Source organism: Salvelinus fontinalis, chromosome 3 (assembly GCF_029448725.1).
Source record: "Salvelinus fontinalis isolate EN_2023a chromosome 3, ASM2944872v1, whole genome shotgun sequence".
Lineage (NCBI taxonomy): Eukaryota > Metazoa > Chordata > Actinopteri > Salmoniformes > Salmonidae > Salvelinus > Salvelinus fontinalis.
The window spans coordinates 2,471,290-2,499,248 of NC_074667.1; the positions used below are offsets into that span (position 1 = coordinate 2,471,290).

Here is a 27,959-nt window from a genome sequence, read left to right on the forward strand (position 1 = left end):
CTAGATACTCTGAATGGAGACTGTTAAGGCTCAACTAGATACTCCGAATGGAGACTGTTAAGGCTCAACTAGATACTCCGAATGGAGACTGTTAAGGCTCAACTATCATTCACTCCGAATAGAGACTGTTAAGGCTGAACTAGACACTCTAAATAGAGACTGTTAAGGCTGAACTAGACACTGAATAGAGATGGTTAAGGCTCAACTAGATACTCTGAATGGAGACTGTTAATGCTGAACTAGATACTCTGAATGGAGACTGTTAAGGCTGAACTAGACACTGAATAGAGACGGTTAAGGCTCAACTAGATACTCCGAATAGAGACTGTTAAGGCTCAACTAGATACTCCGAATAGAGACTGTTAAGGCTCAACTAGATACTCCGAATAGAGACTGTTAAGGCTCAACTAGATAGTCCGAATGGAGACTGTTAAGGCTCAACTAGATACTCTGAATGGAGACTGTTAAGGCTCAACTAGATACTCCAAATGGAGACTGTTAAGGCTCAACTATCATTCACTCCGAATAGAGACTGTTAAGGCTGAACTAGACACTCTGAATAGAGACTGTTAAGGCTGAACTAGACACTGAATAGAGATGGTTAAGGCTCAACTAGATACTCTGAATGGAGACTGTTAAGGCTGAACTAGATACTCTGAATGGAGACTGTTAAGGCTGAACTAGACACTGAATAGAGACGGTTAAGGCTCAACTAGATACTCCGAACAGAGACTGTTAAGGCTCAACTAGATACTCCGAATAGAGACTGTTAAGGCTCAACTAGATACTCTGAATAGAGACTGTTAAGGCTCAACTAGATACTCCGAATGGAGACTGTTAAGGCTCAACTAGATATTCTGAATGGAGACTGTTAAGGCTCAACTAGATACTCTGAATGGAGACTGTTAAGGCTGAACTAGACACTGAATAGAGATGGTTAAGGCTCAACTAGATACTCTGAATGGAGACTGTTAAGGCTGAACTAGACACTGAATAGAGACGGTTAAGGCTCAACTAGATACTCCGAATGGAGACTGTTAAGGCTCAACTATCATTCACTCCGAATAGAGACTGTTAAGGCTGAACTAGACACTCTAAATAGAGACTGTTAAGGCTGAACTAGACACTCCGAATAGAGATGGTTAAGGCTCAACTAGATACTCTGAATGGAGACTGTTAATGCTGAACTAGATACTCTGAATGGAGACTGTTAAGGCTGAACTAGACACTGAATAGAGACGGTTAAGGCTCAACTAGATACTCCGAATAGAGACTGTTAAGGCTCAACTAGATACTCCGAATAGAGACTGTTAAGGCTCAACTAGATACTCCGAATAGAGACTGTTAAGGCTCAACTAGATACTCCGAATGGAGACTGTTAAGGCTCAACTAGATACTCTGAATGGAGACTGTTAAGGCTCAACTAGATACTCTGAATGGAGACTGTTAAGGCTGAACTAGACACTGAATAGAGATGGTTAAGGCTCAACTAGATACTCTGAATGGAGACTGTTAAGGCTGAACTAGACACTGAATAGAGACGGTTATGGCTCAACTAGATACTCCGAATAGAGACTGTTAAGGCTCAACTAGATACTCTGAATGGAGACTGTTAAGGCTCAACTAGATACTCTGAATGGAGACTGTTAAGGCTCAACTAGATACTCCGAATGGAGACTGTTAAGGCTCAACTAGATACTCTGAATGGAGACTGTTAAGGCTCAACTAGATACTCTGAATGGAGACTGTTAAGGCTCACCTAGACACTCTGAATGGAGACTGTTAAGGCTCAACTAGATACTCCGAATGGAGACGGTTAAGGCTCAACTAGATACTCTGAATGGAGACTGTTAAGGCTCAACTAGATACTCTGAATGGAGACTGTTAAGGCTCAACTAGATACTCTGAATGGAGACTGTTAAGGCTCAACTAGGTACTCTGAATGGAGACTGTTAAGGCTCAACTAGATACTCTGAATGGAGACTGTTAAGGCTCAACTAGATACTCTGAATGGAGACTGTTAAGGCTCAACTAGATACTCTGAATGGAGACTGTTAAGGCTCAACTAGATACTCTGAATGGAGACTGTTAAGGCTCAACTAGATACTCCGAATGGAGACTGTTAAGGCTCAACTAGATACTCTGAATGGAGACTGTTAAGGCTCAACTAGATACTCTGAATGGAGACTGTTAAGGCTCAACTAGATACTCTGAATGGAGACTGTTAAGGCTCAACTAGATACTCCGAATAGAGACTGTTAAGGCTCAACTAGATACTCCGAATAGAGACTGTTAAGGCTCAACTAGATACTCCGAATAGAGACTGTTAAGGCTCAACTAGATACTCCGAATGGAGACTGTTAAGGCTCAACTAGATACTCTGAATAGGGACGGTTAAGGCTCAACTAGATACTCCGAATGGAGACTGTTAAGGCTCAACTAGATACTCCGAATGGAGACTGTTAAGGCTCAACTAGATACTCTGAATGGAGACTGTTAAGGCTCAACTAGATACTCTGAATGGAGACTGTTAAGGCTGAACTAGACACTGAATAGAGATGGTTAAGGCTCAACTAGATACTCTGAATGGAGACTGTTAAGGCTGAACTAGACACTGAATAGAGACGGTTATGGCTCAACTAGATACTCCGAATAGAGACTGTTAAGGCTCAACTAGATACTCTGAATGGAGACTGTTAAGGCTCACCTAGATACTCTGAATGGAGACTGTTAAGGCTCAACTAGATACTCCGAATGGAGACTGTTAAGGCTCAACTAGATACTCTGAATGGAGACTGTTAAGGCTCAACTAGATACTCCGAATGGAGACTGTTAAGGCTCAACTAGATACTCTGAATGGAGACTGTTAAGGCTCAACTAGATACTCTGAATGGAGACTGTTAAGGCTCAACTAGATACTCTGAATGGAGACTGTTAAGGCTCAACTAGATACTCTGAATGGAGACTGTTAAGGCTCAACTAGATACTCTGAATAGAGACTGTTAAGGCTCAACTAGATACTCCGAATAGAGACTGTTAAGGCTCAACTAGATACTCCGAATAGAGACTGTTAAGGCTCAACTAGATACTCCGAATAGAGACTGTTAAGGCTCAACTAGATACTCCGAATGGAGACTGTTAAGGCTCAACTAGATACTCTGAATAGGGACGGTTAAGGCTCAACTAGATACTCCGAATGGAGACTGTTAAGGCTCAACTAGATACTCCAAATGGAGACTGTTAAGGCTGGCTGTAATATGCTGTTTGGGTGTGTCCTCCTCTGGCCTCTCCTCTTTTTAATTATTTGTCAGTCTTAATCCTGTTTCCTAAGCTGCTTACCCCTTTCCCCTCCTAGCCAAAACACACACCCTAGGATACCTCTCCAATCATCCCTCTACCAAAACACGTAGGGTCACTGGCTGGACACAATCCCCCTCCCACTTCCACTACAAGTAGCCACTACTAATAAACCTATTTTTACTGGTTAGACACTATGAAGTATGGCCATCATGAATAATTGAAGCGTTGCTGTTACTTTATCATCATTTATTGTCTGTTTCTCTCTGTAAAATTCCTCCCTTGACCTGCTTATGTCAGCCCTATTGTGTTGAATGACTGATCAGCTGGCCTATTACAATCATGGATTACTGTCTGTATGAGGGCATGTGACATTGCCAATAACTCAATCTATTACGCGTCAACTAATGGCACAAGGCAAGGCTGGAGACAGATTATAATGACAATCACCATGACAATCACCGTGACAATCACCATGATAATCATCGTGGCAATCACCATGACAATCACCATGACAATCACCATGACAATTACTCTGAGCTGCTTGAGGGAGGTTTATCATTTCTATTTTCCTCTCTCTCTTTCCTTCTGTTTTTCACTCTCTCTCTCTTTATTTTTTTCCTGTCCCTCCTTTCGCCCCCCCCCCCCTCTCTATCTCTAATGTCTCCCTCCCCCACCTCCCCACCCTGATGTATGTATCAACATTGTGTGTCTAAGTGTGTTGTAGTGTGCTTTGACTACTCTAGATGGGTCTGTAAATTCTATCCCCTATACAGTCAGTGGTAAGAGTATCCATAACTGTCAGCCTGATACACCCCAGTAATTTCTGTCTGGGCCAATCCATTAGTCTCTGGAGAGCAGGGGTGTCTCACTCAGTGACTCTCAACACCCATAAATTCTATGCAATGAGCCAATTCCATCTTTAAGTGTTCCGAGCAGGTGATTTGTCCTGTGAAGTCATTGAAAGATCGTTAGAAGGAGATATTTCAATGCAGTTGTGGTCCCCAGAGCCCAGATGAATGGAAACAAACAGGACAGCTCATAAACTGGATGAATAGCTCTCATTGGTAGGTTCAGTCAGTTGTGGGTTCCCATCAGCCAATGGGGTTGGCATACAGGAAGAATGTTTATTGAAATGCGTTTGACTGAGAACATATTTGCCTGAAAACCAGCTTATGTATCTTACATTGTGGTTTAGGTAGAGGATGCTGATTGAACGTGTTGGTTTATGTGGAGGACATTGATTGACTGTATTGATAGAGGATTGCTCACACTGTAGTGTTGCACCATGAGAAATCACAGGCTCGATGCCAGCTAAACTTTTCTACTGATTGGATGTGAAAGTACTTGATTGTGACAAGACATGGTGACGACAACACGGGGATAATGAATTTGTCAGTGAAAGGATTGGCGCTAAATGTGGTGTTTCTTGGGGGATTTTTTTTTACCTCTTGGTGTCCTTACCACCCCCATGTTTATGAATGAGAGAGTAACGTCGGCCCCTCAATGACCCATAGACACACACACACGCACGCACACAAACACACATTCGCACACACACTGGCACACTGGCACACACACACACACACACACTCACAGACAGACAGACAGACAGACAGACAGACAGACAGACAGACAGACAGACAGACACACAGACACACAGACACACAGACACACAGACACACATACAGAGGAGAGAATGTGTTGGCTGTATGCTGACCAGGCAGTCGAGAGGCAGTTGGGCTGCTAACTGTTAACGTCATACCAAGAGCTGTCCCCTGTCCAAGTCCCACATATGTGACTTTGACTGTCTGCCTGGATGGACGAGGAGGAATGTGAACACACTGGCAACCACCGAGGACACACATACACACACACACACATACACAAAGGAACACACACATACACACATCTGCAGCGATAGAATAGATAACTAATATTTGCGAAACTAGTAAATACGTTTTAACCTCATAGAGTCCGTTTCCCAGACCCAGATTAAGCCTAGTCCTGGACTGGATCTATTGAACATGATTCTTAGTCCAGTAGGTTTAATCTGGGTCTGGGAAACCGCCCCATAGTCTCACATCAACATAGTAACTGTAGTCTCAACCCAGAGTGGTATCACTGGTGCAGCTGATTGGATTCTGTGTTTTTGGCATGAATGGTTAGAGAGACAAGTGGGGCCAAGGCTCAGAGGGTGAACCAGGACACACAGTACTGCTATTAAAGCTAGACCAGGCAGATGGAGACTCCAGATGTGAGAGTTCTGTCAGCACTCAGCAGCGCCACACACACACACTCTCTCTCTCTCGCTCTCTCTCACTCTCACACACACGCAAGCATGCGTGCACAGACACACCAATTTATACACATACAGACTCTCTCTCTCCTTCAAAACACACACACACACGTCATACACTCACCTGCTTGTTAAAGAGGTCTTTTGTTTCCACATCTTCAGCAGAGGCCAGTGCTTGGCCAGCATCTTTATGTCCCAGCATGCTGTTTTTTGGGCCGTCCGAGTACGGTCTGTACGTGTGGTTGGTTCATGTATTTTTCACGGTTCTGCCGTCTCCCTCCTGCCATGGGTTAACTGGTTCAGGATTTATAAGCCCTAGAGCGATCGACCAAACCTTGGTCAGCGATTGTATTTCATGTCCGAGCGCTGAGTTCGCCAGGAAGGACAAACAAACCCACCGGCTGGTGGAACGACAAATTCTCACAATTCTCACAAAACAGAAAAATGCAGGGGGAAGCCAAGGAGAAGAAAAGAATACTTCCTCAGTTTGTGGTTTGACGTGGTGGTGGAGCGTCTTTGAGTGAGGCGGTGGTGAAACACACGGGTGCATTCAAGACAATAGAAAATATCATTTGTCTGTGTTGGAGGAGAAGTCTGATGCCTCAGGCTACGTCCCAAATGGAACCCCATCACCTACAAAGCCCAAAGGACTCTGGTCAAAAGTAGTGCACTATGTAGGGAATAGGGTGCCATTTGGGATTCAGCCTCAGATTCCGAGTTGTTTGTGTTCCTTGAGGGGTTGACGTTTCTCTCCCTGTCGTCGTGGTCTGTCTGAACAGCCCCTGTCCTCCCTTTGTGTGTGTGTGTGTGTTTCAAGTTTTTATTGTCACGTGCACAAATACAGTGAAATGCCTGTACATATGTACACGTGTAAATGTGTGTGTGTGTGTGTGTGTGCTTGTGTGTGTGCATGCGTGCGTTATTGTGTGCGTCCTCGTGAGAACCCGCTCCTGTGTGTTTGCCACTAACGACCTGGGATTGAAGATGAGTATGAATCCAGTCGAATTCCCCGTACACAGCAGTTGAACTATGCTGCTGTAAACTGTCCTCCTTTAAACCAATAGACGTACACAGTGTTTCCAGTACACGTTTCCAAACATTCTTGATATCTCAATCTCTTTTCATGCGTCAGTGGTGCATGGTGTACACTGTACATAGAGCACAGGTGTTAGATTACATGCCTTGCTATGATGTCCGTACCATTCTGTGTTGGGGATGGATTGTGGATCTCGATCGATGCAGAAGCACGTATAGCATTTTGAGTTATTGTGTTGTTGACGCCTTTAGAAGAATACCAGCACACACGCACACGCGCGCGCGCGCGCGCACACGCACACACACACACACACACACACACACACACACACACACACACACACACACACACACACACACACACACACACACACACACACACACACACACACACAGAGAGACCGTATCATTCATTCACTCATGTGGATGATATGTTGCTGTTGTTGTGATAATCGGTCACAGTAAGGGGTAATTACAACATAATGATTTGTTTACAACGGCAAATGTTATTCCCCCTCTATAGAATTTGCCCCCTCAAGGGTTGAAGTGGCTTTTGATTTCACGCATATATATTCAAGGTCAATTTGACCGGTGTTAATAGTCAAGTTTGAATGACTCTTGCCTGTATCCATTTCACCTAGTTTCACTGTTATCTTAGTGTCCAGTCCACACCAGAACTGTTATGTTAGTGTCCAGTCCACACCAGTACTGTTATGTTAGTGTCCAGTCCACACCAGTACTGTTATGTTAGTGTCCAGTAAACACCAGAACTGTTATGTTAGTGTCCAGTCCACACCAGTACTGTTATGTTAGTGTCCAGTCCACACCAGTACTGTTATGTTAGTGTCCAGTCCACACCAGAACTGTTATGTTAGTGTCCAGTCCACACCAGTACTGTTATGTTAGTGTCCAGTAAACACCAGAACTGTTATCTTAGTGTCCAGTCCACACCAGTACTGTTATGTTAGTGTCCAGTAAACACCAGTACTGTTATCTTAGTGTCCAGTCCACACCAGTATTGTTATGTTAGTGTCCAGTCCACACCAGTACTGTTATGTTAGTGTCCAGTCCACACCAGTACTGTTATGTTAGTGTCCAGTCTACACCAGTATTATTATGTTAGTGTCCAGTCCACACCAGTATTGTTATGTTAGTGTCCAGTCCACACCAGTACTGTTATGTTAGTGTCCAGTCCACACCAGTACTGTTATGTTAGTGTCCAGTCCACACCAGTATTGTTATGTTAGTGTCCAGTCCACACCCAATCTGTAATGTTAGTGTCCAGTCTACACCAGTATTGTTATGTTAGTGTCCAGTCAACACCAGTATTGTTATGTTAGTGTCCAGTCCACACCAAATCTGTTATGTTAGTGTCCAGTCAACAGCAGTATTGTTATGTTAGTGTCCAGTAAACACCAGAACTGTTATGTTAGTGTCCAGTCCACTCCAAATCTGTTATATTAGTGTCCAGTCCACACCAAATCTGTTATGTTAGTGTCCAGTCCACACCAGTATTATTATATTAGTGTCCAGTAAACACCAGAACTGTTATGTTAGTGTCCAGTCCACACCAAATCTGTTATGTTAGTGTCCAGTCTACACCAGTATTGTTATGTTAGTGTCCAGTAAACACCAGAACTGTTATGTTAGTGTCCAGTCCACTCCAAATCTGTTATATTAGTGTCCAGTCCACACCAGTACTGTTATGTTAGTGTCCAGTCCACACCAGTACTGTTATGTTAGTGTCCAGTCCACACCAGTACTGTTATGTTAGTGTCCAGTCCACAACAGTCTTGTGACATAAAACTATTATTCATTACCTGTGTGGCCACCTGTAACTTTCTCTTTTCCTCCCCTTCCTCCTCTCCCGTTTTCTTTCTTTCTTTCTTTCTTTCTTTCTTTCTTTCTTTCTTTCTCTCTCTCTCTCTCTCTCTCTCTCTCTCTCTCTCTCTCTCTCTCTCTCGCTCTTTCTCTCTTTCTCTCACTCTCTCTCACTCTCTCTCACTCTCTGTCTCTCCTTCCCTGTCTCTCTCTCTCTCTCCCTTTCTCTCCTTCCCTCTCTCTCTCTCACAATTCCCATATCCCCCTCCCCCTCCCAGACATCATCGTACTGATAGCCTCCGTAGCGGTGGTGTCGGCAGGAAGCCAGGGTAACATCTTCGCCACGTCCGCCCTGCGTAGCCTCCGCTTCCTGCAGATCCTGCGAATGGTGCGCATGGACCGGCGCGGCGGCACCTGGAAACTGCTGGGATCAGTGGTGTACGCACACAGCAAGGTGGGGCTGCCTGACGAATATACACAGTCACAGATACGCGGTCACAGATACGCAGTGACAGATACACAGTCACAGATACACAGTTACAGATACACACACACACCACACACACAGACACACACACACACACACACACACACACACACACACACACACACACACACACACACACACACACACACACACACACACACACACACACACACACACACACACACACACACACACACACACACACACTTCTTCTCTCCTTTCTCCTCCCTCCTCTCATCTCTCCTCTCTCCCCTCTCCTGTCTTCTCTCCTTTCTTCTCCCTCCTCTCTCATCTCTCCTCTCCTCTCTCTCCTTTCTTCTCTCTCCTCTCTCCTCGCTCCTCTCCTCTCTCCTTTCTCCTCCCTCCTCTCTTCCCTCCCCTCTCTTCACTCCCCTCTTCTCTCTTCTCCGCTCTCATCTTTCCTCTCTCCTCTCTTCTCTCCTCTCTCCTTTCTTCTCCCTCCTCTCTCCTCTCTCTTTTCTTCTCCCTCCTCTCTCCTCTCTCCTGTCTTCTCTCCTCTCTCCTTTCTTCTCCTCCTCTCTCCTCTCTCCTGTCTTCTCTCCTCTCTTCTCTCCTCTTTTCTCTCTTCTCTCTCCTCTCTTCTCTCTCTTATCTTCTCTCTCCTCTCATCTCTATTCTCTTCTCTCTCCTTTCTTCTCCCTCCACTCTCCTCTCTCCTCTCTTCCTTCTCTGGAGACGTCTTCTCTGACGTTATGGCGTCAGCAATTGGGAATCGTAAAATAATGTATATTCTCTCCCTGTAGGAGCTGGTGACGGCCTGGTACATTGGCTTCCTGGTCCTCATCTTCTCCTCCTTTCTGGTCTACCTTGTGGAGAACAAGTTCAACAGCGAGTTTGCAACCTATGCTGATGCCTTATGGTGGGGAACGGTGAGTAAAGTTACAGATACTCCCCTGTCTGCCCTCGTAATGGGAGAGTCCACAGTGGATTGTGGATGATGTTGGAACAGTCCATGTTTGCCAGTTAAGGGGTCCTTTTTCCTAGGACTTTTTTCCAAACACAAACATTGTTTTTTGATATTCTATTAATTTCATGTTCCGTATTTCTCAACAAGGAAGAAAAGCTCTTATTCAAATAGTATTTACCTCTGAAAATTCATAATTTTCACTAATACGACACATTTTCAGTATTATTATTTTCACGATATTCAATCAGAAATTTACGGCAATGATATTTATTTTGGTGGCTTCGCTCCGTATAGTATAATTGAGGACCTATCATGGATAATAGGGGCGTCTTTCTCAAGATATAATTGTGTTTGTGTGTGTTCTCAGATCACCTTGACAACCATTGGATACGGGGACAAGACCCCGAAGACATGGACCGGGCGTATGCTCTCAGCTGGGTTTGCACTACTGGGGATCTCTTTCTTTGCCCTGCCAGCGGTGAGTACATACACACACTCATACGCGCACACACTGATGTACATATGCACGCACACACACATACACACACACAAATTGGCAGATACATGCACACACACACACAGCTACCTCCCCTATCTGACTTCATGTTCACATGTTGTTCACAGTCACGAATGAGGCGTTGACCCAAAAGAGCAGTTTTCCATCTTCTCACCTGATTCCCATGTCCTCCTGTGACTTCCCAGGGTATACTGGGCTCAGGCTTTGCCCTGAAGGTCCAGGAGCAGCACAGACAGAAGCACTTTGAGAAGAGGAGGAACCCAGCCGCTTGTCTCATCCAGGTAAAGGCAGAGTGTTGTAGCTATCACAGGCTACGTCCCAAATGACGATGTGTTCCCTATATAGTGCACTTCTTTTGACCCAAGCCCTATGGGCCCTGGTCAAAAATAGTGTGCTATGAAGGAGATAGGGTGCCATTTGGGACAGAGGCTCATTTCCTCTGACTCACACTTACTACAATACTGCTAGTGGTACTATAGTCACTTTAATGGTATTGTCAATTCAAATTGCCCTTGGGCTAGGAATACATCATTAGAGATGATTGTGCCAGAGATAAATACTCATTGTCTCTCGTTGATCTAATCAATAGGTTACTTTACTGTTGTGAAGTATGGTGACGTTGAAACGGAAAGTAACTTTGTTGTTATCCAGTCTCTATTTCCCCCCTCACATTCCCTCCAAACATGCCCAGGAACCAGCATGTAGGGTGACCTCCTCTAACCCCTGGTTCTCCATTGCTTCCAAGACAGGTTCTGTCCATTCTTCCCAATTCCTAACACTCTACCCACAAGAGTGGCAGGCAAGCTTAAGCTGTTAGCTATCCCTCCCTCTTCCCTGCATCCCTCGTCTTCCTCTTTTCCTTCCTGTTTGTGACCTCACCTTATGGTTTCCTTTGTGTATCTCTTTATCCCTCGCTTCCTCTCCTGCCTTCCTCCTCCTCTACCTTCTCTGCTTTCTCCTCTTACCTTGCTCTTTCTTCTCCTCTTCTCCTCCTTACCCTCCTCCCCCGCTATCTTCTTCTTCCTCCTCTACCTCCTTTCCCCTCCTCCTCCTCTCCGTCCTCCCACCGCACCAGGCTGTGTGGCGCTACTACTCCACCGACTCCTCTACCAGGCCGTATCTAGGCGCCACGTGGCGTTACCACGTGAGCCTCCTGCCCTCCCAGCCCCACAGGCATGTACTGTACCCCCATCGTGCCTGGCCTCCGAACTCGGCCCAGCGACAGAACGTGTCACTCACGCGTGACCTTTGACCCGTGATTGCTTTGTTGTGTTTTTATCACTAATCAGAGGTTTTTTCCCATATTTTGTATTCCTCTGTTTGTTCCTTTCTTTTTATTCTTTTTTGATTTTGTTTTGTCTCATTTTCTCTCTTTTGTCTCTTTTTTCTTTTCCCCCACCTGTTTTTTTGTGTATTCTGCATGCAGTGTGTTTGGCGTAGTTATGCGGCTGATGAGAACTCGGTTTCCATTGCTACCTGGAAGCCTCATTTGAAGGCGTTGCATACCTGCAGCCCTACAAAGTAGGTACAACATTGGCAGCTGGTGTCTGAGTTTGGTGTCTGTGCCCCTGTTAAGCTGTCTTTTCCCTTCTCTTTTTCCAATTATGTATTTCTGTTAACTTTTCTTTTCTAGCCTGGTCCCAGATCTGTTTGGCACGTTTGGTGTGACAATGGCCATAGGTGTTGGCAAGACAGCACAAACTGATCTGGGACCAGGCTACTTATTTTTCTACTTATCTCCTCTACCTTTCTACCTCAAGTACTATTTCACTCATGTACTTCCTTCTTTTCTGTGAATGAACACATGTATATTTTTATCATTTGTCTTCTGTTATTATAAGTCAATAGTTAACGGCCATCAAAAGACCAATATTGTCCAGGTTCCTTTTCATCCAAACTGTAGTGAACTCAAGAATTATGACTAAAAACCAATCATGTAGACAAAACCCCAGTACACCTCTATCCAGCTAACACAACAGGCATTCATATCTCCCAATATATGCTCAAACCATCAGTCTAACAGTTTAAGGTAGCGTTCTCAATGACACCCCATTCCCTATGTAGTGCGCTACTTTTGATCAGGCCCTAGTCAAAACTAGTGCACTACATAGGGAATAGGGTGCCATTTGGAACTTTGGCCTAACACAGTCAGCTAAGATTCACTGAAGTCTTGAGATTGTCTGCACTCCACGTTCAAATGAGGCAGTGAATTTAGCGGTCGTCCTCCACAGCCCATCCATTTCTGAGGGTAATCAGCGTCTAAATGATCCAACCAGGCTTTAATGAATGTGTGGCCAATTCTCCGTCTCTCGTCTCATTGGACTGCCACTGTGCTGGAATAGACTTGTGTGATTGGGAGATCTGGAGTGCCTGTATTGGTATTATCTGCCAATAGCATTTCAAGACTCGTAAATATGCAGATGGAATGTTGTGGAACCTGGAGATATTGGAGAATCCATTTACTACATGCTTTACTGACAGATAGACAACACACACGCACACGCCCACGCACACGCACACGCCCACGCACACGCACACACACACACACGCACACACACACACACGCACACACACACACACACACACACACACACACACACACACACACACACACACACACACTGATGACACACACCTGTCTACACACTGCTAGCGAGATTGCCTGGATAGTTATACTGCATTGAAATGCATGTGTGTATGTGTGTGTGTGTGTGTGTCTTGAGTCTTGTTTCTGTTTAGTCTGGTGACTTGCTTGTGATTTGCTCATGTGCTCAACACAACGCTGCCTCAAATACTCAGCATCTCCTTTGGTGACGACCCCTGGAGGTCATCTCGCTACTCGCTGGCGCAGTAGAGGATGTTTGCGATGGAGACTTTGCTAAATATTTCCTCACTCTCTCCCCTCTCTCACTTCTCAACCTGAAGGAAGGACCAGGGTGAATCGTCCACAAGGTGCGTACCTCCTACTTGCACTGTGCATCTACATGACGCACAGATCCAGACGCAGCACTACTGCCTGTGTGCGTCGTAACCCTGTGTGTTGGGGGTCATGTCTTCCCTCCTGCCTGTGTGCGTCGTAACCCTGTGTGTTGGGGGTCATGTCTTCCCTCCTGCCTGTGTGGAGTACACGGATGGCAAGGCGCTCTGGATAAGATCGTCTGCTCTGCCAAAGGACCCAAATGGAAATGCCAATGCTTTCAGCCGCTATTCAGAGCGGTGTGGATGTGTCCCAAATGTCTCTCTATCCATAGGACATTGGTCAAAAGTAGTGCAATATCAAGGGAGGAGGGTGTCATTTGGGATTTACTGTGTATTGCTGCTGAAAGTGCCAATATGCAGTCGGTGACCTATTGTAGAGAAAGATAGCTAGTTAAGAGGTGTTGGCCCTAGCTCTTAACTTAATGAATCCATTCATAGAAACAGCCTGCAGTTCATTACTTAGTCATTATTTCCCTCTCCTCTGGGCCTCTCCTCTGGGCCTCTCCCATGGGCCTCTCCCCTGGGCCTCTCCTCTGGGCCTCTCCTCTGGGCCTCTCCTCTGGGCCTCTCCCGTGGGCCTCTCCTCTGGGCCCCCCCCCCCCCCCCTTTATTCAGTGTTTATCTTTCTTTCTCTTCTTTTATTATTCCTTCTTCACTCTCGCGCTCCGTCTCTTTATTCCTCCCACTCCCCTATTCTCTCAGCTCTTGTCCTTTCTTCCTCTCCCTCATCCCTTTCTCTCACTGCATCTCTCCGTACCTGAGGTGTTCTTCAGGAAGGAAATGATTGCAGTGGTTTCTCTCTCTCTCTCTCTCTCTCTCTCGCTCTCTCTAAAATTCTAACTAATTGTGTTTATTGCAGTCGTGTGTTGTGTGTGTATTTCAGTATAACAAGATTTGAGTGACACGGGCACTAAATTACAGAGGAAAGATAGAGGAGGGAGAGAAAACACTGCCTTTCTCTCTGTCTTTCTCTAGCTCTGTCTTTCTCTCTCGATTTCTCTGTCTTTCTCTCTCTCTATTTCTCTCTCTATTTCTCTCTGTCTTTCTCTCTCTCCCCTCTGTCTCTCTCTGTCTCTTTCTCTGTCTCTCTCTCTGTGGGAGCTAGGAGTGATGTAATATGTTGTCTTAGTAGGGAAAGCAGAATGCGTGTGTCTTTAAAGTCAAAAACAGAATTAAAAACCTGAGGGCCACTAAAACATTTGTCTGTGTAGAGACTGTACTTAGTTTTTTAGCTGAGATTTCCAAACTAAGTGTAAAGTGTCAACAGAATATCGGAAAAAATAAAACATTCAGTGTTGCCTAGTGTTGAGAGGGTGAGGACAGAATCCCAAACACTTGAAAAGCATGTCGGTAGAAAAGTAGAGACAGAGGGAGGGAGAGAGCGAGAGAATGAGAGAGAACAAAGCTCCAGCATCCTCCACCTATTGAATTCAATTCACAACCCCTCTCATGGTCAAGGGCTCCACCTCAAACCTGCAGGAAAAAAATAAATAAATAACAATCCATTTTTGAGTGTCATTGAACCAGGTGCCGATGGCCCTGAAAGCCTACTGGTGCCCGACAGGTTGCCAGTTCTAAAAGTTTACCGTCCTCCACACATATGACTCAGCGCCCGTATCTCTCTCTCTCTCTCTCTCAGCTGAATTAGTATGGTTAAATGAGAGACATGGACAGGAGTGGGACTGAATTATCAAATGATAGGCTTTTTAAAAACGCTGTCATACCTAGGCTCTTCATTTTCTCTCTCCACTGAGCTCAATTACCTTTGAAACACGCTCTTTCTAAATGTCAGCAAGTGGTTGACAAAGTATAGTGGTTCTACAGTATCTCTGGTCACGCTTTAGTTTAGTGTGATTGAAGGCTAGTGATCATGTTGCGCTTATAAAGCCTTCATATACATGACATAAAGGACTATGTCATCTGTCATGAGTTATATTTACATCAATAAACTGTACAAAGACATAAATACACTTAGTTTGAGGTGGTGATTGTATAGATTAGATTTCATAAACATTCATATGCAGACATAAAGGCATATAACATCTTTACATAAGTATACATAGACATTCATAGAAGCTACATTCATAACCTATACAAAGACGTTCACATACAGTACCAGTCAAAAGTTCGGACACAAGTTCTACATTTGTAGAATAATAGTGAAGACATCCAAACTATGAAATAACACATATGGAATCTTGTAGTAACCAAAAAAGTGTTAAACAAATCTAAATACATTGTAGATTCTTCCCTTTGCCTTGATGACAGCTTTGCACACTCTTGGCATTCTCTCAACCAGCTTCATCTGGAATGCTTTTGCAAAAGTCTTGAAGGAGTTCCCAGATATGCTCAGCACTTGTTGGCTGCTTTTCCTTCACTCTGCAGTCCAACTCATCCCAAACCATCTCAATTGGGTTGAGGTAGGGTGATTGTCGAGGCCAGGTCATCTGATGCAGCACTCCATCACTCTCCTTCTTGGTCAAATAGCCCTTACACAGCCTTGGCTTGGGTCATTGTCCTGTTGAAAAACAAATAGTCCCACTAAGCGCAAACCAGATGGGATGGTGTATCGCTGCAGAATGCTGTGGTAGCCATGCTGGTTAAGTGTGCGTTGAATTCTAAATAAATCACAGTGTCACCAGCAAAGCACCCCCACACCATCACACCTCCTCCATGCTTCACGGTGGGAACCACACATGTGGAGATCATCCGTTCACCTACTCTGCATCTCACAAAGACATGGCGGTTGGAACCAAAAATCTCAAATTTGGACTCATCAGAGCAAAGGTCAGATTTCAACCGGTCTAATGTCCATTACTCGTGCTTCTTGGCCCAAGCAAGTCTCTTCTTCTTATTGGTGTCCTTTAGTAGTGGTGATTCGACCATGAAGGCCTGATTTATGCAGTCTCATCTGAACAGTTGATGTTGAGATGTGTCTGTTACTTGAACTTTATGAAGTATTTATTTGGGCTGCAATTTCTGAGGCTCTAATGAACTTATACTCTGCAGCAGAGGAAACTCTGGGTCTTCCTTTCCTGTGGCAGTCAGGAAAAAGAGCTAGTTTCATCATAGCGCTTGATGGTTTTTGTGACTGCACTTGAAGAAACTTTCAAAGTTCTTAAAATGTTCCATATTGACTGGCCTTCATGTCTTAAAGTAAAGATGAACTGTAATTTATCTTTGCTTACTTGAGCTGTTCTTGCCATAATATGGACTTGGTCTTTTACCAAATAGGGCTATCTTCTGTATACCAACCCTACCTTGTCACAACACAACTGATTGGCTCAAATGCATTAATAGAGAAAGAAATTCCACAAATGAACTTTTAACAAGGCACGCCTGTTAATTGGAATAGATTCCAGGTGACTACCTCATGAAGCTGGTTGAGAGAATGCCAAGAATGTGCAAAGCTGTCATCAATTCAAAGAGTCGGTACTTTGAAGGATCTCAAATGTTAAATATATTGTACACTTTTTTGGTTACTACATGATTCCATATGTGTTATTTCATAGTTTTGTAAATAGTAAAAATAAAGAAAAACCCTTGAATGAGTAGGTGTCCAAACTTTTGACTGGTACTGTATACGATAAACACATATATTTGCTTACCGTATCTCTTTCCTCTGGTTTGTAGTAAGGTTCTCAGTAGTAAGCAGAAGCTACTGAGGAGGTGTACCCTACGGAAACATACTAGGTACACAGCATCCCCCCTGCCCGCTTGGACTCTACTATTTTGGGAATGACAACAAATTTATTCTTGATGCATGGATTCGATATCCGAGAGAAAGTTGGTGGTTTTCAAAATGGCTGCATATAGGTTCTGGGAGTTCTCTGACTATCTGAGTTACCTTTGCAACAATGTTGAGCTTCTTTTGGACAGTGCCTGAAACTGCTGCCTGTTGTCTTGTGATTTGTAAAAACTTCTCTTACTGTACACTAACTCGTATTACTCTAACTGTTGAAGTGAGAAGTTTTCATACACTTAGGTTGGAGTCATTAAAACTTGTTTTTTAACCACTCAGCAAATTTCTTGTTAACAAACTATAGTTTTGGCAAGTCGGTTAGGACATCTACTTTGTGCATGACACAAGGTATTTTTCCAACAATTGTTTACAGACAGATTATTTAACTTATAATTCACTGTATCACAATTCCAGTGGGTAAGAAGTTTACATACACTAAGTTGACTGTGCCTTTAAACAGCTTGGGAAATTCCAGAAAATGTTGTCATGGCCTTAGAAGCTTCTGATAGGTCAATTGGAGGTGTTCCTGTGGATGTATTTCAAGGCCTACCTTCAAACTCAGTGCCTCTTTGCTTGACATCATGGGAAAATTAAAAAAAAACTGCCAAGACCTCAGAAAAAAAATGTGTAGACCTCCTCCACAAGTCTGGTTCATCCTTGGGAGCAATTTCCAAATGCCTGAAGGTACCACATTCATCTGTACAAACAATAGTATGCAAATCAATCCCAGAACAACAGCAAAGGACCTTGTGAAGATGCTGGAGGAAACAGGTACAAAAGTATCTATATCCACAGTAAAACATGTCCTACATCGGCATAACCTGAAAGGCCGCTCAGCAAGGAAGAAGCCAATGGTCCAAAACCTCATAAAAAAGCCAGATTACGGTTTGCAACTGCACATGGGGACAAAGATTGTACTTTTGACTGAAAAAGCGTATGCGAGCAATGAGGCCTACAAACCTGACTCAGTTACATCAGCTCTGTCAGGAGGAATGGGCCAAAATTCACCCAACTTATTGGGGGAAGCTTGTGGAAGGCTACCCGAAACATTTGACCCAAGTTAAACAATTTAAAGGCAATGATACCAAATACTAATCGAGTGCATGTAAACTTCTGACCCACTGGGAATGTGATGAAAGAAATAAAAGCTGAAATGAATCATTTTTTCTACTATTATTCTGACATTTCACATTCTTAAAATAAAGTGGTGATCCTAACTGACCTAAGACAGGGGATTTTTACTAGGATTAAATGTCAGGAATTGTGATAAACTGAGTTTAAATGTATTTGGCTAAGGTGTATGTAAACTTGCGACTTCAACTGTATTTCTGACTGTAGAAGAGCTGTTTGGTAAAGTCTTAAAAACAGATCCACTGAACAGACATGCTGTCTAACTGGTTCACTGTGATATTTCACCAACTTCAATCATTCTGGACGTTTTATCAACTACTCTTGCCTCTTACCTCACTTCCTGTCATTCACACCATTCACACTCACATCACCAAAAGGTGAAAGACACAATGACTTCATCAGTAGTCACGATAACATTTACAATGACCACCGAAACAGTCACGGTTAGATTGGGTACAGCTTCCTACCCCTTGCCCGCTGCCTGTCCTCTGCACGGCCCCGCCACTGCCCCTGCATGTTGTCACTTGGAAACCCTGTACACAGCATTGTCCATTATCTGACCTCAGCACAACCACCCTGCACCTCACCATTTCAGCAGTCCCTCCTTGGATATTAGACCCCATTAATAGTTCATCACAAAGTTTCATGAAATCATCACTTCACCCTATTCCCTTGGTGTTCTTGATTATCCATGATACAAGACCCTCCCCTGCACAACCCCCTATGGTACCTCTTCTATAGTAGCTCCTCCAATGGTGACTCTGCCAGTCAGAGAGGCGGGGATTTGCCAGCTGAGGTCACATGTTTAGGAGTGAGCTGAGTGCTATGGAATCATAATTACATACTAACAGTAGGGTACCTGCTGAAGCATTTTGCTTGCTGTGCGCATGCATTTTGGATAATAGGCTGCAATGCATGCTGGTCTATGAATAGGCCCATCAATCTAACCTAATTTAAATGCCTTGCTCTCCAGTGAAGCAACCAATAATTGGGTAAACGAATGAACAAACTCATGAAACGGTGAAAGACTCCTGTAAAAAGTCTCCAATCAATTGCATTTTGTTTGAATTGTTCCCGACCCCAAACCTGTACTTGATCTTGATACACTACGTGTGTATATCTTTGTACTACTCTCACCATTTCTTTCTCTCTATCTCTCTCTCTCTCTCTCTCCATCCCTCCACACCATCATCCCCCTTTCTCCCTCCATCGATCCGTCCCCCATGACAGCCAGAAGCTGAGTTTCAAAGACCGGGTCCGGATGGCGAGCCCCAGGGGGCAGAGTATTAAGAGCCGGCAGACGTCGGTGAGCGACCGGCGGTCCCCGGGGACTGAGGCTGGGGGTACGGAGGGCACCAGCCCTGCCAAGGTCCAGAAGAGCTGGAGCTTCAACGACCGCACCCGCTTCAGACCCTCCCTCCGCCTCAAGATCCAATCACGCTCCACTGCCGATGGTGAGAGGACCTAATGAATTGTCGTGATTGGTCAATTGTTGGATTTGGGCTTTTAGTGTAAGAGATGGGTTGATTGGTACAATGTAATTTCCTTTGCCTTTATACCAAAATTGTAACCTTGCCCTGATGCTTTCTACACATGTTATCATCCTCAGAATGATATCTCATGATATCTTTAGATATACTAAGCTTATCCTTAGATCACTGGTGAGCTACATCAACTTCAAACCACACTATTAATGTCATGCTAGCTTTAGTTCTCTAGCCTATGAAGGATTACTCCTAGACCTCTGGTCTTATGGGCAGACCAGACCAGAGCTGGCACAGACCATAGAGCCAGCCGTAGAGCCAGCTAGGCCCAGCGGGAGGAATGTTAATGCCTGTTTGCGGTGCGCTGGTTTGGGCTAGTGGAGCTGGCCGACCTGGCTTGGTTATGGCTGGAGCTCTGGATGGTGGGTGGGAAGGGAAGGGAACGGGTATGCTGTAGATTAGCAGCCTTAAGGAGCTAGCAGAGGCTGCAGTGCTGCTCTATCCAGCCTAGCCAGCTGGCTGAGGAAGGCAGGGTAACAGCCACGGGGACCAGGTAGCTAGGTCAAACAGAACACCAGCTAAATTCTAGAATGAAGTAGGTCTACACCAATAGTGGACTATAATAACACTATTACCAGCACATTATGTTGAGGATGGATAGAAATGGAATGGGTGATTTATCCAGCTGAATCTGGTGTAAGAGACGTTTTGGATGAAGTGAAGACTAATGACTATACTATATATGACACTTACCTTACAAAACCATACAATACAATAATCAAGTTGTATATGGTAAAGGGACTGTTGCATATACGGTATGCCAGATGGATTAAATGGCTTTGCCAAGAACCAGCTACAGTACTTTCTGAATTAATGAGAGCAGAGATTGATGCTGGCTGACACACACACACACACACACACACACACACACACACACACACACACACACACACACACACACACACACACACACACACACACACACACACACACACACACACACACACACACACACCGATCTCCCAAAGGCCCGTGGTGGCTTGCCTTGTAACATTAAAAATAGTATTAACCTGGGGTCATAGAAAACATTTTATTGGTCAGGGGGAAATTTGTTTGATCTGCACTCTACCACTTCTAACCCCTGGCCCGCTTTGGTGTGCTTTATGTCGTAACTCAGGCCACTCATAAACAGCAGGTCTTTGTGATAAATATTTCCCATTAGCAATATACCTACTGAGGCCAGGCAGCTCTCAGCCTCGCGCTCTTCTGCTATACTGTAGACTCTCTTTTGTGAAAACAAGAGTTTTTCAATTTTTCTCTCTCTCATCTTTCTCTCTCTGTCTCGCTCTCTCTCTCTCTCTCCAGTAGCAGTGCGTGGGTAAAATCCCTGTGGAAGCCAAGCCAGTAAAAACACATTTGAACCAATGTTGTGATTAATTGCGTTGTTTGCTCTGTAACCCATTCGTTCATACGTCGCCGTGATATACAATAAGGCAGAGACAACAATAGACAACAGTCACATAGTGGTGAAATAAATTCAACTACACATACATTTGTTTCATCACAGAACCGGAGAGCAACGTCGGTCCGGGGAAGTCCACAAAGCAAATATTGCATGTAATAAACAGTTATATGACCTGCAACCAGTGGTGTAAAGTACTTAAGTAAAAATACAAAGTACTAATTAAGTCGTTTTTGGGGGGGGTATCTGTACTTTACTTTACTATTTATATTTTTGACTACTTTTACTTCACTACATTCCTGAAGAAAATATAGTACTTTTTACTTCATACATTTTCCCTGACAACCCAAAGTACTTGTTGCATTTTGAATGCTTAGCAGGACAGAAAACTTATCAAGAGAACACGTTGTCATCCCTACTGCCTCTGATCTGGCGGACTCACTGAACACAAATGCATCTTCTATAAATGATGTCTGAGTGTTGGAGTGTGACCCTGGCTATCTGTAATGATGTCTAAGTGTTGGAGTGTGACCCTGGCTATCTGTAATGATGTCTGAGTGTTGGAGTGTGACCCTGGCTATCTGTAAATAATGTCTGAGTGTTGGAGTGTGACCCTGGCTATCTGTAAATAATGTCTGAGTGTTGGAGTGTGACCCTGACTATCTATAAATAATGTCTGAGTGTTGGAGTGTGACCCTGGCTATCTGTAAATAATGTCTGAGTGTTGGAGTGTGACCCTGGCTATCTGTAAATAATGTCTGAGTGTTGGAGTGTAACCCTGGCTATCTGTAAATAATGTCTGAGTGTGGGAGTGTGACCCTGGCTATCTGTAAATAATGTCTGAGTGTTGGAGTGTGACCCTGGCTATCTGTAAATAATGTCTGAGTGTGGGAGTGTGACCCTGGCTATACGTACATTTGAAAAACAAGGAAATGGTGCCGTCTGGTTTGCTTAATATAAGAAATTTGAAATGATTTAACCAATTCACTTTTTATACTTAAGGATATTTGATCAATTACATTTACTTTTGATACTTAAGTATATTTAAAACCAAATACTTTTAGACTTTTACTCAAGTTGTAACGGGTGTCGTAATCCTCCTCCTCAAACGAGGAGAGGAGAGAAGGATCGAAAGACCAAAATGCAGCGGGTTGTGAATACATAATGAATTTTAATAAACAAGACGAAACTAAACACACGAAGAACACTTGATACTTTACAAAACAACAAAACGAAGTAAACAGACCTGGACACGAACTTACATACAACGTGAAGAACGCACGAACAGGAACAGACTACAAATACCTAACGACAATGAAACAGTCCCGTATGGTGCGCACATACACTGACATGGAAGACAATCACCCACAAACAAACAGTGAGAACCTCCTACCTTAATATGACTCTCAATTAGAGGAAACGCAAAACACCTGCCTCTAATTAAGAGCCATACCAGGCAACCCAAAACCAACATAGAAACAGAAAACATAGACTGCCCACCCAAAACTCACGCCCTGACCATCACACACATACAAAACAACAGAAAACAGGTCAGGAACGTGACACAAGTAGTATTTTACTGGGTGACTTTCACTTTCTATTAAGGTATCTTTACTTTTACTCAAGTATGACAATTGGGTACTTTTTCCACCACTGCCTGCAACATGTTAAAGCGAGTTAATGTTTGACAGTTTACTAAACAACGACTGTTTTAGTTGTCATCACAAAGACAACAGGAGCACTGCCTCTGTTATTTCAGCACCATTTCAACTTAAACATTTAATCAATAAGGCTATATACAGTATGCTTTTCTGAATACACTGAAAACAAACTTAAAGATACCAAAAACTAATTATACTGATGTGTGTGTGTGTGTGCGTGCGTGCGTAAGTAAGTAAGTAAAAAAATAAGACGTTTGGACTCACCCTACTTGTAGACTAGTTGAACGCCAATGCCATCCTGCTCTCTTTCAATTTGGCAAAATGGTCTATGGCTCTGTCATACTGTATGCTTTTAGTTTTTGTTGTCATAGGCAACCTAGCTAAAAGGCTTGCTAGCCTAACTTCCTCGCATGGGCAACAATGAAACAGCTAAGTTACTAGCTACTTAACGCAGCCTAAAATTTGCCCAGCGTCGTCCGGGTTAGGGTTTGGCTGGGGTAGGCCATAATTGTAAATAAGAATTTGTTCTTAACTGACTTGCCTAGTTAAATAAAGGTTAAATAAAAATACTGCCGCAACATGTCAAACTCTTTTGGTCCACACAACACCAGAAAGATGGGCTACAGTGCCTTGCAAAAGTATTCACCCCCTTGGTGTTTTTCCTATTTTGTTGCATTACAACCTGTAATTTAAATGGATTTTTATTTGGATTTCATGTAATGGACATATACAAAATAGTCCAAATTGGTGAAGTGAAATGAAAAATATAACTTGTTTTTATTTTTATTATTAATTGTTAGCCCCCTTCGCTATGAAGCCCCTAAATAAGATCTGGTGCAACCAATTACATTCAGAAGTCACATAATTAATTAAATAAAGTCTACCTGTGTAAAATCTAAGTGTCAGGTGATCTGTCACATGATCTCAGTATATATACACCTGTTCTGAAAGGCCGCAGAGTCTGCAACACCACCAAGCAAGCGGCACCATGAAGACCAATGAGCTCTTCAAACAGGTCAGAGACAAAGTTGTGGAGAAGTACAGATCAGGGTTGGGTTATAAAAAATATCTGAAACTTTGAACATCCCACAGAGCACCATTAAATCCAGTATTAAAAAATGGAAAGAATATGGCACCACAACAAACCTGCCAAGAGAGGGCCGCCCACCAAAACTCACAGACCCGTCAAGGACGGCATTAATCAGAGAGGCAACAAAGAGACCAAAGATAACCCTGAAGGAGCTGCAAAGCTCCACAGCGGAGATTGGAGTATCTGTCCATAGGACCACTTTAAGCCATACACTTAAAGCTGGGCTTTACGGAAGAGTGTCCAGAAAAAAAGCCATTGCTTAAAGAAAAAAATAAGCAAACACATTTGGTGTTTGCTGAAAGGCATGTGGGAGACACCCCAAACATATGAAAGAAGGTACTCTGGTCAGACGAGACTAAAATTGAGCTTTTTGGCCATCAAGGAAAACGCTATGTCTGGCACAAACCCAACACCTCTCATCACCCTGAGAACATCATCCCCACAGTGAAGCAAGGGGGTGGCAGCATCATGCTGTGGGGATGATTTTCATCGGCAGGGACAGGGAAACTGGTCAGAATTGAAGGAATGATAGATGGCTCTAAATACAGGGAAATTCTTGAGGGAAATCTGTTTCAGTCTTCCAGAGATTTTAGACTAGGACGGAGGTTCACCTTCTAGCAGGACAATGACCCTAAGCATACTGCTAAAGCAACACTCGAGTGGTTGGCCTAGTCAAAGCCCAGACCTCAATCCAATTGAGAATCTGTGGTATGACTTAAAGATTGCTGTACACCATCGGAACCCACCCAACTTGAAGGAGCTGGAGCAGTTTTGCCTTGAAGAATGGGCAAATATCCCAGTGGCTAGATTTATAGAGACATACCCCAAGAGACTTGCAGCTGTAATTGCTGAAATAGGTGGCTCTACAAAGTATTAACTTTGGGGGGGTGAATAGTTATGCACGCTCAAGTTTTCTGTTTTTTTGTCTTATTTCTTGTTTGTTTCACAATAAAACATATTTTGCATCTTCTAAATGGTAGGCATGTTGTGTAAATCAAGTGATACAAACCCCCCAAAAATGTATTTTAATTCCAGGTTGTAAGGCAAAAAAATAGGAAAAATGCCAAGGGGGAAATACTTTCGCAAGCCACTGTACACATACTGAGACAGAAGGGTGTTGTTTCCCTCGCTCTGATGATTCAGACACTTGCGAATTGATGGAAAATGATTAAAACACAGAGAGAGACGAAATATATGTTTTTTTGTGTTCTTTTTTCAAATATTTGGGGAAGCCTGGCTTCACTTGGCATCAATGAATGCGCGCCACTGTCTCTCTCCCTCCTCTTTCTCCCTCTCTCCTTCCCTCCGTCTCTCTTCCGTCATAAAATAAATTAAGGTATGTTAAAACTCAAACTCTCTTTCCCTCCATCTCTCTCTCTCTCTCTAGCTGACTCTAACATGACCACTGAGGATGGGTTCGGTGATGACAAAGGGTGTCACTGTGAGATCTCTGTGGAGGACCTGCTGCCTTCCGTCAAGTCTGTCATCCGAGCCGTCAGGTGAGACAGACACGCGCACGCTCTCTCGCTCACTCACTCACTCACTCACTCACTCACTCACACACACACACACACACACCTGCTGCCCTCACTCAAGTATGTCATCAGAGCCTTAGCGTGACATTTTTCTTCTTATTGTAACCTTCTAAACCTTTCCCCTAATCCATACCGTGAGAGGCAGCTTCAAAATCTCTCTTACTTCCCGCCATGGGTTTAGCCAGTGGATAGATTACTATATAACTTTTCCATCAGTCTTACCCCTTTGATCCTCACATTGGGCAGTAAGGGCCTCTCATATTCAACCTCTTCCGTGGTATGTGGCCCCTAGGCTCAACAGGTGTATGTACAAAGCTCCCCTCTACACTCTCTCCAAGAGCTAGATTTACATGTTACACAGCTAAAGTAAACAGTGAAGTAAAGACTGATTTTACCTCAGATTGTTCGCTGTACAACTTCACAATAATATTTTCTTTAGAAATATGAAATGATTTTCCAGATGAGCGGTTATGTATTTATGTTGAGAAAGAAGAGCTGTTTCTGCTGTTGCTATTGGATAGTTTTAGATCTCAGTACCTTGGCGTGTGTTACTCGAGGTCAATGTCGTTCTTTGTTTGAGGACTCCCTCTTATGGTAGATTTAAGAACTGCATTGAGATGCACCTCCTGTGCTGGGTCGCATTCATTAGGACACACTGTAGCGAAACGTTTCGCAACGGGAAACAAAAACGAGCATTTCTCATTAGACACGTTCACGTAGTCCCTCCCTGTTTTAGTCAATGTTCTTTCATCTGGTATTTAATGAACATGACCCTGGTCTGGTCCATCCAGGATAATGAAGTTCCACGTGGCCAAGAAGAAGTTTAAGGAGACGTTGCGTCCGTACGATGTGAAGGACGTCATAGAGCAGTACTCCGCCGGACACCTGGACATGCTGTGTCGCATCAAGAGTCTGCAGACACGGTGAGAACAATAATGCACTGTCACGCATGGTCAAAGTGCTCACGTAGTCACACTCTCTAACTTAAACCGTCCAATACAATGCATGAAAAGCTTAGCTAGCAGCTGTTTGCCTATGTGTATTCACTGCTTAGCCACTAATGTGAGCAGTATGTCTTTGTCTTCATATGAGTGTGCATATGTTCGAGTCTGTGTGCATACATTCATATTTGTGTGTGTGTGTGTGTCCTCACTTTCCCCCACAGGCTGGACATGATAGTGGGGCCCCAGCCCCTGAGCAGCCGAGCCAAGACCTTTTCCTCTCCCTCCCTGCCCATGTATTACAGCCAGGGCAGAAAGAACTCCACGCAGGGGTCAGAGTTATCCCCCTCACGCCCCTCACACACACCCCTCACGCACTCTCCTATCCTCACACCCTCTTGACTTTCTCCCCATCCCCTGCATGTGGACTAGTGGATTGTTTGCTAGAAGAAACACTGCATGGTTTTCAAATCGCAAATATCTTTCTTACCTGTCTAGGTTGATAGTATATCTTAGCTGTCTAGGTTGACAGTATACCTTACCTGTCTAGGTTGACAGTATATCTTACCTGTCTAGGTTGACAGTATACCTTACCTGTCTAGGTTGACAGTATACCTTACCTGTCTAGGTTTACAGTATATCTTACCTGCCTAGGTTGACAGTATATCTTACCTGCCTAGGTTGACAGTATATCTTGCCTGTCTAGGTTGACAGTTTATCTTACCTGCCTAGGTTGACAGTATATCTTACCTGCCTAGGTTGACAGTATATCTTACCTGTCTATGTTGACAGTTTATCTTACCTGTCTAGGTTGACAGTATATCTTACCTGCCTAGGTTTACAGTATATCTTACCTGCCTAGGTTGACAGTATATCTTACCTGCCTAGGTTGACAGTATATCTTGCCTGTCTAGGTTGACAGTTTATCTTACCTGCCTAGGTTGACAGTTTATCTTGCACGGGGGATGCACTTGGGACTGTTGATTGGTTCAGTTTCTAGATTCCTCCTGGTGATGTTTCTTCTGTTCTGCATTCCTGTCAACTGAGTTTTCTCTGAGTTTTCTCTTAACTTCTACTTGGTCACAATCCCGGATCCGGGAGCATCCTCATCAGTAAAAAAGCTGACTAGCATAGCCTAGCATAGCGCCACAAGTAAATACTAGCATATAAATATCATGAAATCACAAGTCCAAGACACCAAATGAAAGATACACATCTTGTGAATCCAGCCATCATTTCCGATTTTTTAAATGTTTTACAGCGAAAACACAATATGTATTTCTATTAGCTAACCACGATAGCAAAAGCCTCAACCACATATTTTCACCATTTTTCTACCGCATAGGTAGCTATCACAAATTCGACCAAATAAAGATATAATTAGTCACTAACCAAGAAACAACTTCATCAGATGACAGTCTTATAACAGATTTATTGTATAGCATATGTTTTGTTCAAAAAAATGTGCATATTTGAGGTATAAATCATAGTTTTACATTGCAGCTACAATCACAAATATCACCAAAGCAGCTAGAATAACTACAGAGAGC

General features: G+C 43.7%; 1 protein-coding gene across 1 annotated transcript in view; it reads left to right on the plus strand.

Moving 5' to 3' along the window:
* LOC129836040 (potassium voltage-gated channel subfamily KQT member 5-like) overlaps nt 1-27,959 on the plus strand; it is a 163,528-nt gene that overhangs the window by 129,410 nt on the left and 6,159 nt on the right. The window contains exons 4-12 of the mRNA XM_055901787.1: nt 8,731-8,906; nt 9,704-9,829; nt 10,235-10,345; nt 10,570-10,665; nt 11,811-11,905; nt 13,310-13,336; nt 19,467-19,690; nt 25,321-25,432; nt 26,260-26,391. Of these exons, the coding sequence (XP_055757762.1) occupies nt 8,731-8,906; nt 9,704-9,829; nt 10,235-10,345; nt 10,570-10,665; nt 11,811-11,905; nt 13,310-13,336; nt 19,467-19,690; nt 25,321-25,432; nt 26,260-26,391 (1,099 nt within the window). The remainder of the gene's footprint in view (nt 1-8,730; nt 8,907-9,703; nt 9,830-10,234; nt 10,346-10,569; nt 10,666-11,810; nt 11,906-13,309; nt 13,337-19,466; nt 19,691-25,320; nt 25,433-26,259; nt 26,392-27,959) is intronic.